Source organism: Prionailurus bengalensis, chromosome B1, assembly GCF_016509475.1.
Source record: "Prionailurus bengalensis isolate Pbe53 chromosome B1, Fcat_Pben_1.1_paternal_pri, whole genome shotgun sequence".
NCBI lineage: Eukaryota > Metazoa > Chordata > Mammalia > Carnivora > Felidae > Prionailurus > Prionailurus bengalensis.
Genome location: NC_057344.1, coordinates 31,879,079 through 31,892,172, shown reverse-complemented (window position 1 = coordinate 31,892,172; position 13,094 = coordinate 31,879,079). Strand labels below are relative to the sequence as shown.

Genomic DNA, 13,094 nt, shown 5'->3' with positions numbered 1-13,094 from the left:
AAAAAAATTGCCAGTTTGCCGCTGCCTGGAGACATTTCTGGTGAACACCTTAGTACATTTCCTTCCTGTCTTTTTCAGCTCTATGTATTTTGTGTATGTTTGTTGTACAAATGTGATCATATTGTATCTGTATTTTGTATCCTGTTCCTAAAGCATAAGCAACTTCCTCTGGTTTTACGAACATTTGGCTACATAATAATCCTCCTGGTGGCTTCACTATTGTTATTTTTGAACACCTGCTAGTGTAGGATATTTTCATGATTTGATAGTGCATACTATACCTTGAACATTGTGGCCTGAATTGTCAATACAGTCTAGACTATGCAGGGTTTTGGAAAACTGCCTTGTAGGCCAAATTTGTAGATATTAAGGAAGTACGTAAAAAGCTGACATCTGCTTATAATTTTCCCTATAAAGCCTTTGAGCATATTCCATGTTAGAAAGCATGGCTGTAAGTAGTTTGTCAAAATTTTAAATTGTATCACTCTCTTTTTACCCTTGAGTTCATGGTCCTTCCTAGATACCTCTAATTTTTTTTTTTTTTTTTTTTTGAGAGAAAGAGAGAAAGGGGGAGGAGCAGAGAGATAATCTTTTTTTAATTTTTTTTTAAGTTATTTACTTTTAGAGTGAGAGAGCATTCGAGGGCATGCCAGCAGGGGAGGGGCAGAGACAGAGGGAGAAAGAGAATCCCAAGCAGGCTCTGCACACCGTTAGCGTGGAGCCCAGTGTGGGGCTCAAACCCACAAACTGTGAGACCATGACCTGACTTGAAATCAAGAGCCGGATGCTTAACCAACTGAGCCACCCAGATGTCCCGAGACACCCCTAATTCTAACTGCCTAGAGGAGAGAAGCATCTGAACTTCTCATTTAGTGTGGAGGAGAGTTTGTATTCATCTTAACTCCAAGGAAACACACAACTTTCAAGTGATTCTCCCCTCATTCTATAAAATTCTTTAAAAAGCCAGCTTGCAAGATCCCATTAGCTCCTTTCTTTGTTGAGATTGTGGGTGTCCTTAGTACCTCTCAGCTTAGATTTGAAACAAAACACCTCCGAGACTCATAGATTCTCCAGGACCTTACCAGGGAGAGTTTTCCTCTTGGTGTTCCTAGGCTGAACTCAGTTTTGCAGGGAACTATTATTTTGTGCATCTTACACACGGTTAGGTGTTGAAGTTCTGGCGAGGGGCTTACATGAAAAAATGTTTACGTGAATGTGTGTGGATCATGTGGATGAGGGAATGATGTCCTATGGGATTCTCTTGGATGATATGTATTCAGGGACAAAGGACCAGTTCGAAGTAGTTGGGATGAATCTATCTATAAACAACTTACATATTTAACCAACCATGCTTAACAGATATAGATCCGAATGACCAAGATAATGTGTAAAATGCCTTTTATTTCCTGGGTCAGGAAGGGTGAGTGAAAACCTTCACGACATAGTAAGCTTTTTTTTTAAATTTTTTTTTAAACGTTTATTTATTTTTGAGACAGAGAGAGACAGAGCATGAACGGGGGAGGGTCACAGAGAGAGGGAGACACAGAATCGGAAACAGGCTCCAGGCTCTGAGCTGTCAGCACAGAGCCCGATGCGGGGCTCGAACTCACGGACTGCGAGATCATGACCTGAGCCGAAGTCGGATGTTTAACCGACCAAGCCACCCAGGCAGGCACCCCACAACACAGTAAGCTTTAAGGAGGCGACACTTCAGTGGTTTCCTTCCCAAGCCAGGGAGATTTATTCATTCATTGGTTAATCCAATAAATTAGGTGGTTGGTGATATGGAGATGAATAAGACATATTTCCTACCTCAAAGAACTCAGTCTAGTAACAGACACGTATTTAGATAATTTTAACATGATCTCGTAAGAGAGAAGTACATTCGATTTTATGAAACTATTTGAGAAGGTAGGGAATGAGGGAACATATCAGAGAAAGCTTTCTGAAGGCAGTTACATCTGAATTGGTTTTTAAAGAATCAGAAAGAGTTTTGCTGGCTGAGGAAGGAAAGAGAGATGGGTAAGTGGGACTGTTGAGGCAGGGGTGTGGTGAGTAGATGGTGACATTCCAGGGGAAAACTAGCATCATCCTAGATATGAAGAAGACATGGAATCAAGACTTATGTTCTGCCAGTGCTTATTTGAAGTGCTTATTAGACATCTGTAGAAATGTCAAGCAGGCAGGTAGAAGTGTGTGTCTGCAGTTTCAGGGTGGGGACAGCGCTGGAGATCTAGATTTGGCAGGGACTGGTATATACATGGTATTTACACCTATAAATACTCGATGAAGTTGCCTGGGACAGAGAAGCATATGCAGGGCAGAGACCAGGAAGACATATCGTCCTAACATTTAGAGGCTGGTCTGGGAGAAGGAGCTAGCACCCTGAAAGGGGTGTATAGAGAGACTGGAGGTAAACCAATCCTGTAACACGCAAAAAAGGGTCTCAAAAAAGCATGGGATGGCTAGTGGTTTCAAATGCTGCTGGGAAGCAGAGAACGAGAAAACCAAAGTGAACCATTGGAAGATCATTAGTGACCTTGGTGCCTTTTCATGAAATGGTAGGGACAGAGCCCTACTACAGTAGCAACCCTTGTCTTTGGGCTAATAGGTATTTGGGCTTCTCTTCCCAAGAGCCATTCAGAAGAAAGGGAGGCAGCTTGTGGCCTGCTGAAATTACTGCTTAGGGTCACTGATCCTTGATTACTGGGCCCATCTCAGCTTGTCCCAAGATTCCATACAATGTTCTTAGAACAGTACCCAGCACATAGTGCTATATGAACTTGTTGTAATTATCTCAGTTTCCAGGCAAGCCTTACCGGCTTCCCAGAAGAACAGATCGTTTATGTAGACCAAATCATTTTTCAGGAAGTGTGAATATACCAATCTTACACGTGACAAAAACTGAAGAAAATGGCTTATGTATAGGGGTTCCAATCCTCTGGTTTATTGGTCTAGTCCCTCATTCTCTCTTTGTCTCTCCCTCTTAGTTCTGATTGAGGCTCACTGGAGAGCCTAGGATTGAATTATTAAACAAGGGCAGAGAACGTAAAAAGGAAAACAAGTCATAAAAGGCAGATGCAGAGAAATGCACTTACAAAATCAGCCAAAATAGAAGTACATACAGCACAGTGCATTAAAGTTTTGTACCTGTTTGTACAGGTAGCTGAAAGATGAAACTACAGGGTGGATTTTTAGTTTGGGTTTGTTCTTTGGTTAAGTGAGAAATACTAACATAGCAATGGAGGAATAATAATACAATGGTACAGCTTTTTTGAGTGGAGACATTTTGAGACTTATTTTAAAACTGAACTGTTCTGGAAATCAAGAACAAGGTAGAGAGTGGAGATAATGGAGAGAAGGTGTAAATAATTATAAAACTTCCCCTTGGTCTCTCAATGCCTGACCACTCCTTTCAGCCTTAAGGTCAAATTCTGGATATTTTTACAGATATTTTTCACGTGCAAAGTAGAGATCTGTCTCCTAGGAGCATCGTGGGGATTAAGGGAGATCTGCAAAGTGTCCAGCTAATAGTGAGTGCATCATTAATGCATCTTTCAATGACGTACATATACATCTCCTTTTGGCTGATGACAAGTGTTTCCTGGTCGTTTTCCTTATACCTCTTAACTATTGGAGATGCTTTCAATACAAATCTAATAATAACAGCAGCAAACATTTATCACGTATTCTAAGTCATTTAATCTTAGAAACAATCCTATGAGGTAGGATTGTTACCCGCATCTCATCACAGCCTCACCATTTGGCAGCCTGGCTTCGGGGCCCAGTTCTTTCCTCAACCACCGCTTCCACTTTTTCGGCAGGGCAGACCTGGGCCGCTTTTTTCGGCCATGTTCTGCTACTAGCAAACTCAGTTTTCTGTTCAGAAAACACTGAACCGCTTTCAGTCGCCAAGGGCTCTTGCCTCAGTTGCCAGGGCCCATCAGAAGGTAATTTATTTCACCCAGATGGAACCAGCCCAGCTGCGTCTTTCTCGGACCCAGGAACTGTTCCCCTGGCCGAGCCGCAAGTCTGCACACACCCCCCTCCCCCCACCCCGGTCTTTTATTTCATCGGCCAGTGTCACTATTTTGAGTAGAAACACAGTATGCTCAAAGACACAGGATCCCGCGAATCCACCGCGAGCGAGCACGGTAACCGCACGGCTGAGCCCGCCCGGGAATCCACGCACAGACGCGAGGGTTTGGGACACTGATGTGCGCGGGACAGCGGACTGGGCCAGGGACAGAGGGCAGGACGAGCACGGCAAGACACCAGACCAGCAGCTCGCGCACCAGGGCGCGGCGAAGGCCAGGCCGCCCCGGCGCAGCGCGGGGCGGAGAAGGAAGGGGCGGGAGCCAGGAGCCGGGCCGGCCGCTCCCCGCCCCGCCCCCTCTGGTCTCCGCCCCGGCCCTCGCCCCGCCCCGCCCCGCCCCGCCCCTCGGGCCCGGCCCGGCCGCTCCGCCCCTGGGTGACGTCACTGGCCAGGCCAGCCGGCGCCATTTTGAAAGTAGAGTCGCCTGCCCCTGCCGCCGCCGCCGCCGTCCCTGTCGTAGCTGCCGCCGCCACTGCTGGAGAAGGAGAGAGAGCGGGGAAGCCCCAGAGTGAAATCCACCATCCTCCTGACTGGTCTGCCCGCCCCTCCTTCCTTCTTCCCCGACCCCCGCCCTCTCCCCCCACAGGTGCCATCCGCCGCCATCCGCCCTCCCTACCCCCCCATCCCCAGGTGAGGGGGGTGAGTTCAGGAAGCGGCGACCCCGAGGAACCCAGCAGGGTCACCATTTGCAGCGCAACATGGCAGGTAAAGGAGAAATCACCCTCGTCCACTGACAAGGCACCGCTTCCTTCCTCCTCCCTCCATCACCCCCTAGCGACCGTCTGTGCCTCGCGTAGAGCCACGGGGCGCCCCTTGGATTTCAGGGAATTGGTCAAGTGGGGGGGGGGTGGGGTGGGGAGGGTTTGTTGAGGCGGGGGGCGGCAGTGATACCTAAATGGCTTTTTAAACGAGGGCTGGAACCTTGGCATGGGTGGGGGTGGGGTGTGTGCTGGCGAGCCGAGGGGTAAGGCGTGGGTGGGGCGGGGTGGGGGCGAGTGCAGATTTGTTCCTACTCCTTTGGACCCGGTGTAACCTCTGCTCCCCCCACCGTCTCCTCCCCGTCCTTTCCCCCCCCTCCCCCCCCCCCGCCCCGAGCTTTTTATACGGATCTTTCTCCATATAATTCCAATTTTTTTTTTCCTGCTGCAAGCCTTCTTGGGTGTTTATACTAACGTATTTTGTACTGAGAGGGAAGAGTGCCTTACAAGTTAAAATACAATGGGGACCTATGTGTATTTTTTCCCCACTGTGGATACATGTATTTTTGAGACCATGAACCTTTATTTTTTGTCTCGAACCAGCTCCCTTTCGTTTCTTACCCTTCGTGTCCAAAGAGTGCAAGGCCTTGTTAATCCACCAAGTTGCATGAAAAATGTGATTTAAACTTTCCGTTTTGTATGTTAGTTTTTGTGCAGATGTCCTTTTCCCAAAAGGGTTTCGTGGAGTTAGTTAAAATAGTTGTGGAGTTCAGCGATATAAATAGCCAAGGGGATTGATTTAGGTAAAAGCTTGGGGGGGGGGGGTGGGAAGGATGCATGGAGAAAACCGGCTTGGAATATTTAGCAAGGAATGATGGTGAAGGAAGGAAAAGGTGATTGCTTTGAGGATTATCTTTATACATTTTGATGTTGCCGAGTATCTTCCTGCTTCTAGTAGAACCAATTCTAGTTCTTGATTCAATTTCTTCCTTCATAGAGCCAGGGCATTTCCTTCTTAGTGCTTGGAAGTGAAATAGAAATATTGAGGAACTAAACCAATTCTCCATGCGTTTTCTAATATTTAGATAATCTTTAAATAATCAAACCTTTAAAAAAGTTAACATGTTGGATTGACTTAGGGTTTGCTGTAAACAAGTTGCTCCTTTGGCCTTGTCGAGTAAGTGAAATTGAAATTGTTTTGCACAAGATGATGACAAACGAGCAAAACTGTTTGCAAGGTCCTTTGGACTCTGAGGGATAAGGTGGAGGGAGGCAAGACAAGCTTCCTCTGACAGGCTCTTGAGCATTTATTTCGGTTTCTTTTCCTGTCTGGAGCCCGTGATGTGCTGGTAATGAAATGCAAAGAAATGGGTGGTGAGTGTTGTGTGTGCTGTGTGTGTGCTCTGGTGATTGGGTTCACACGAATCATTACTCCTCACCCGGGCAGTAATGTTTCTGAAGTTTTCTCTTCGTTCCGTGTTTTATGGTAGCTTAACCTTATTAACCCTTCTGTAGGCTTAAAGGAAAACTGTCTAATTGGTGGTATTTACTTTTCTCTGGTAGGTCTTGCGTGACTGTAAGGCTTTTACTGTCTTTGAGGGGAAGGGAAAATGGAAGTTTTGAACACATGTGCAATGTTAATGGTAGTACATGGCCTTTAGATGATCTCATACCTGGGATCTCTGTCTCTCCTCAAATGCAGTGCCAGCTATTGGAGACTAACCTTCCGAATTAATGCTCTGGGCTGGTGGTTGTATGTGTGGGCAGCACTAGGCTATTAGTATCATGCCAACCATGGATACCATCTCTGTGTTTACGAGAGTAAACATGAACAGAACTGAGTTTTAATTGGTATGTTTTCTTTTTCCAGGAGCTGGAGGAGGGAATGATATTCAGTGGTGTTTTTCTCAGGTGAAAGGAGCAGTAGATGATGACGTAGCAGAAGGTAAGAAGGCATTTAATAATGCAAAGTTTGAATATGGAATCTTCAAAATCTTGATTACTGAAGGATTTCTTTGCAGCTGAGTCTGTTCCAGGTTAAGAACATACTGTGTTTATTGCATAAGCAATGGGGGAACAGTTTTAAAGTCATCTTTCTGGAAAATAGTCTTCAGGTTTTTTTTTTTATTAATACCTTGTATCATTATTTTTTATTTCTATTAAATGAAAGGAGCACTGGATGATGATGTATTTAAAACCGTCACAAGAAAAATCTAAGGCTTGTGTCATAAAGGTTTCCTGGCTGTATAAATTTCTTGTACAAATAAACGGTGATGCATTTTCATCATGTTTGTAAATCATTTTTAGATAATTGTGTTGAAATACGTATCAGCATTGAGCTCGGAAACATTTTTCAAAAATGAATATCTTTTTTGAAGGAAGATTTTTAGTTTTGTTTTCTTTTGTTTTGTTTTTTAACTTGTGTACTTTGAGAGCGTGATGTTGGTTGACATTCTGTGAAGAAATGCTGACTCAAATGATGCATTTTATTGTCTTGTAAGGTTTAATTTAGGTGGGTAAGAAAACAACAGTGTTGTGGATATACAGCATGGCTTCCTGGGAGCTTATTGTGGTGCAGTTAGAAGCTGGGTTTGATCGGTTGAAGTATTTAAGTCTTCTCCCAAATTTCTTAGTGTATTTCAAAAGCTTAACATTTTGAAACGTTAGGGTTCTGCACTCATTTGAGGTGGTCTTAGGTGCTGGAGGCATTATTTCCCATAAAGTATTTGTGTTATTTCATTGTTCAGAAATAGTATTTAAAGTTTGAATTTTAAAGGTATCCTGTCTTGAATTACAGTAGGAATTTTTGAACAAAATTCAAATGAATTAAAATGTACTTTTAATGAAAAAAAAAATGTCTAGGGGCACCTGGGTGGCTCATTTAAGCGTCCGACTCTTGGTTTTGGCTCAGGTTGTGATCTCACAGTTTGTGTGATGGAGCCCTGTGTTGGGGCTCTGCGCTGAGAGCATGGAGCCTGCTTGGGATCCCCCCCCCCCGCCCCGCCCCTTTCATGCTCACACACGCACACACGCTCTCTCACTCAAAATAAATAAACTTAAAAAAATTTGTCTAGTGAAAGTTTATAAATCATCTTTCTCGAAACAGTATTGTCCTATTAAGATTCTGTTTCTCACCTACTGCCTACAGTGCAGTTTGTTCTGAGGATTTCTTTGATGATAGGATGATGACTTTGTATTGAGCCAGTGAAGGGTTTGGATTTGCATGTGCCCACGTCTTTCTCAAAGAAGTGTCTGATCAGTTTGGTGGGTCCTTTGGGGAGCCAACTGGTATCCATTATATTTGTGATACTTTACAGAGCCCTGTCACATTTCTGATGAGTCCTCATCTGTTTTTCAGATGAGAAATTAGACGCTTTAGTTAAGAGAGTTACTGATGGTCACACAAATGGTACAAATCAAGGTTTTCTGGTGAAGCCTATGGTGTTTGACTTGAGAGATCCTAAGTTCAAGGGAGGAGCCATATGTGACTCATTTTGTGATTCCATTACCTGTTGAATAGTAGGCAGTCGGATATTGGACCATTCATTCTGTGCTGTTGTGTAATATGCACCAAGTTATGAGAGTGGTGTATACTAGAAAACTTCTTTTGTTGACTGCCATTGATTTTTGTATGAAAGATCTGTTGGGGGGCTTCCTAAATGTTGAGCACTGGGGCTGCGAGGTGTCTGGAACATAAACCCTGCCCTGAAGGAGCTTGCAGTTTACTTGTTAAATGGTAGGCAGAAAGACCACATGAGTTTTATTTAATTAGAAGAAATTGATGGTTCCAAACTTAACCTAACTGAATCAAATGATAGTTTGTGATATGTATCATGGGATCAGTTGTAATTCTCCTCCTAATGCTTAGGAGCTGTATTTTGCTATTGATTCATCAAATAATTTTCTTTTGAGGTTGTTAAATAATACTTTAACATACAACCCCATCATCTTACCATGTTGAGGCTTAGTATGTACATTTTAATAAAAATACGACTTACTCTAGCACGTATGTGTATGCTAGTGTATTAAGCATCACAAGCACCCAGTTTTCAAATGATACTCCGTCAATTTGGGGATTTTTGCATACGGCAGCTTACATGTCATAGTGTATCATGTTTATGTTACTAAGGGAAGATTTGCTTTTCCAAAATAAGATTAATATGTTTTCTCCTTTGGTTTAGACTGTAATCTGTAAACAGGTTACATCTAGCTAAATCTTTAGTTCGGCTTGCCTGTTTTCTGTTAATGATGCATTGGAAGTTCTTTACCATCAAAAGCTCCAAATTGTCTTTCCTCCTACGTGCAGTTAGCTGTCATGGCATACCATTTTTACTTCTGTAATGCTTTAATCTTCTTTCCATACCCACTTTCAGCTTAGTTCAGGTTCTCAGTATCTTTCTTTTCAGGTTGCAGTAACTTCCTAAATTTCCTAAACTTCCAAAAATTTCCTGCTTCTCGTCCTTTGTTTTGCTTCTCAGTTGATCTTAAATGCTATCCCAGTTTTACGTTCCTCAGAAATCTTCAGTGGTCCCTGCATCTGCAGGGTTACATTCAAATATTTCAGCCTGGAGTACCAGACCTGTCACCAGTATGACCCCTATTTCTCTCAGTTCATTGCTGATGCGGTTCATGATCCAGCTCAGTGGATGCCGTTCTTCACAAAAATTTTGTGCGCTCTTACTCTATCTAGGGTCTTTGTTTTTGCTCTTCCCACCTTGGAATGCCTGACACTCCTCCCATACTTCATCGCTGATCAGAATCCTTCAAGTCACATTTGTAACTCTTTTACTTCTCTTCCTTTTTGGGGAATATTTTTTACAGTCTTTCTTTATAGCACTTTGTATTTATAATTTACCCTAAACCTCTGCGGTTATACTGTAAGCTTAGTGCAGGACTAATGCATCTTTGTGCTCTGTGCAGAACGTCCTATACAAACTTCTGTGCTTAGAACGATGCCTGGCACACAGTAGGTGTTGAGTATTTGTTGAATGAGGGAATGTGAGTGTTAGGAGGCTTTGAAGGGGAAAGAGATGGGGTGAAAAGATGATTGAGACATACTTCTGGAAATCGTAGAGGTATTTACTCAGCAGGCTTTGTAACTGGATTGATGTTCTACAGCTGTGTAATGGAAAGAAGTCAGGAGACCTTGGGCTTTTATCCTGGTGACAAACTAGTGTATGTCACTTGGGATAAGTGCTTCTCTGGGTTCCAGTAAGCTTAGCCTTAAGGTGACAAGACTGGATTAGATGATTTCTGTTGTTCTTTATACTGTAGTCTAGTTACTTCTGAAAGATGTTTTAGAAAAGAAGCAGCTCAACATTATTACTGCGAAGTTAAATTGTGTGAGATGTTGGGCTCTTTGGGGGCCTTGATTTAGAAAGAAGTCTCTACTTAATCAAGGCTTAGACTTTTTCATTATGTACATTGCAGAACTAAGAATTTTAATGTTTGACCAGATACTCTTATAGACCTTTGGCCCACGTAGACACTTTTTGGGATACTTCTTCTGTGCATAGGTCTTTTTGGGCACTTTAAGTGGTTTACCTTTGGTGTAGCTTCTTGTCAGAGAGAAGGGTGAGGTACTAAAATCTCTATCATTCAGATGGTCTCCTGTCCTGCAGTTTTCATTTTAATCTTTGTGGTAGTAGTAGTAACATTTTATCATCTATACTTGAAAATTTTCCTTCACTGACCACTTTCTCTCACGAGACTAAAGGTAACATAGACACCAGATCTAGGCTACATAGTTCGAATCCTACTCAGTCCTTTACTAGCTATGTAATCTTGGGCAAGGTAACTCACTTCTTTGTGCCTGTTTTCCTCTCTCTAAAATGAAGATCACAGTAAAATCTGTCTTAGGCTGTTGTTTTGTTGATTAAATGAGTTAATATCCAAAAAACAGAAACCTGGCCCATAGTAAGCGTATTATAAAGGATTTAGCTGTTATTATTTGGACACTTACAGTAAGTAAGGAAGAGTTGGAGAATGTGAAAACTGGGGAATTGTCCTTAAAGGTTACTAAGAATTTCTCCTCAGCCAAAGTGAAGAGATTTATACATATTCTTTGGTTCCACTAATATAAAGCTCAAAAAACACTCAGCACTAAACCATAGCCTTAGAGACACATATTAAACTGGTAAAACTTTGAAGAATAGCTACAAAATAATTGCTGTAAAAGCCAGTATGTGGTGGTTACCTTTAAGTGATGGACGGGAGTCGTTCTTGAAAGGGTCTGGGGAGGCCTCATGGAGACAGTGTCTTGACCTCGGTGGTGATTGTACTGACTGATTATCCTGGTCATTTTCTGTTGATTTGTGATTTGTGTGTGTTTGTTAGATTTCACCCAAAAAGGTGTATGTTTGTGTGTGTGTGTGTGTTTTTAAATCAATACTGTACTCTAAAAAGGGTTTAGAGCGAACACTGGCCATCCCCACCTTCACCCACTCTCTAATCCTCCCTCGTCCTTCTGAAGGCAATTAAATTGAACTCCTCTAGTTGTTGTATTCCTTAGTGCTTAATTTTTGTGGATAAAATGATATTTCTATTTCTCATCAGTTTTAGACATTTCCAATTGACTTTCTAGTAGATGAAGATTAAGCTGTTGTCATTATCACCCCCATACCCCAACGTTATAGCACATATTATGGGTTAAGAAGTCAGTGCTCACAGGGGCACCTGGGTGGCTCAGTCGGTTGAGAGTCCAACTTCAGCCCAGGTCATGATTTTGCGGCTCCTGGGTTCCAGCCTCACGTCTGGCTCTGTGCTGACAGCTTGGAGCCTGGAGCCTGCTTGGGATTCTGTGCCTGCCTCTGTCTCTCTGCCCCTCTTCTGCTCATGCTCTGCCTGTCTCACTCTCAAAAGTAAACATTTAAAAAAAAAAGAAGTCAGGGTTCACATTGTTATGACCATTCAGATATATATTGAACCCCCACCACCTGGCATCATCAACCTATGGCGCATGCTGTCCTATGTATACATCACTTGATCCATTCCTAGTCCTCTGTATTTAGTAATAGAAACACTGATTGTATTTTTAAAATCTGGTTAAACAAATTAGAAAAACCAAGATCATCATTTAAAGTGAAACAGTAAGGAATTTTTCCTAATTTTTTTTTTTGCAGTAGCAATACCTGGTAATCTGTTATTTGCTTAAATTTTACTTGTGGAAATATTAAACATTCAAATACATGTGGATAATCTGAAGTCTGTAATTTTTGGTTAAAAATATGGGACTATTGTTAACCATTCAAGATGGTTATTTTAATTTAATGTAAATTTTCATTATTTAATAGTTAATATTGTTAACTATTAAATAGTAATTTTAAATATACATCATTTTAATGCGAGTATAATTTTCCTCATTTCCGTATTTGACATTCTTAATTTTTTATAGGAAATTGTTTTAGGATATGAGTTTATTACACGATGCCTGTTTTTATGAAACTTGGATCCACAGGCATAGCATCTTTTCAACGCTTGGCTTCCTGTTTACTTTTGGTAGGACTTAGACTTACAGACTGGTTCTTGGGGGAAAAAATTCAATAGTAGAGCCTAAGTATTCCCCAAATGAAGATATAACTAAAATTGTGAAAAACAATTTTTGAGATACCACATGAAATTTAATGTTTTTAAATCCATTCCATATATCTAATGCTACATACAGTGTAAACAATTTAAGATCATTTGTGTTCTGTGTTTCTTAGAGGAGTATGCATGTTAGATTTAGGCACTAAGGCCATTAGTAGGAAAAAATAGTAGAACCCTGATATGTGTGGATTTCAAAATAGTGGCACATAAGCTATATGTCAAAACCTAATGACCCGTAGGAAAGGCCTTATTTAACATTCTTGGATCACATGTGATACTCCTTGCCCTTAACACACATTACTACTGATAGAAGTCTTGTGCTCATGCAGTAAAATCACTTAGCGTAAATTTGCCCATTAAATAATGTGAATGATTGTATTTATCTAGCATTAGGCAGTATCCTTGTTTTTTGTTTTGTTTCGTTTTTAATTTTTGGGGGGTGGGGTGGTGGCGGGCAGAGAAAGAGGTAGACAGAGGATCTGAAGCAGGCTCTGAGCTGACAGCAGAGAGCCCAGTGTGGGGCTGGAACTTGTAAACCGTGAGATCTTGACCTGAGCTGAACTTTAGGTATGTTCTGATACTCTTAGTGAACTAAATTTTAAAATTCTAGAAATCGTGGAATAAGCAGCATGATGAGAGGTGGTTTGAAGCAAAGAATTTGTTATTAAGTCAGTAAAAAGATTCCCATATATTATGTATTTGCACATCCGTAT

The 13,094-nt window shown here is 41.9% G+C and overlaps 1 protein-coding gene across 2 annotated transcripts in view; it reads left to right on the top strand.

Annotated features, from left to right (window-relative positions):
- Positions 1-4,469: 4,469 nt before the first annotated feature.
- Positions 4,470-13,094, top strand: part of PPP2R2A (protein phosphatase 2 regulatory subunit Balpha) — an 86,414-nt gene continuing 77,789 nt past the window's right edge. Inside the window, exons 1-2 of one of the 2 annotated variants that reach the window (XM_043561348.1) lie at positions 4,470-4,801; positions 6,665-6,739. In XM_043561348.1, coding sequence (XP_043417283.1) covers positions 4,795-4,801; positions 6,665-6,739 — 82 coding nt within the window. In that variant the 5' untranslated portion in view covers positions 4,470-4,794. Of the gene's footprint in view, positions 4,802-6,661; positions 6,740-13,094 lie in introns of those variants that run through there. The other variant, XM_043561357.1, reaches the window with a different exon arrangement.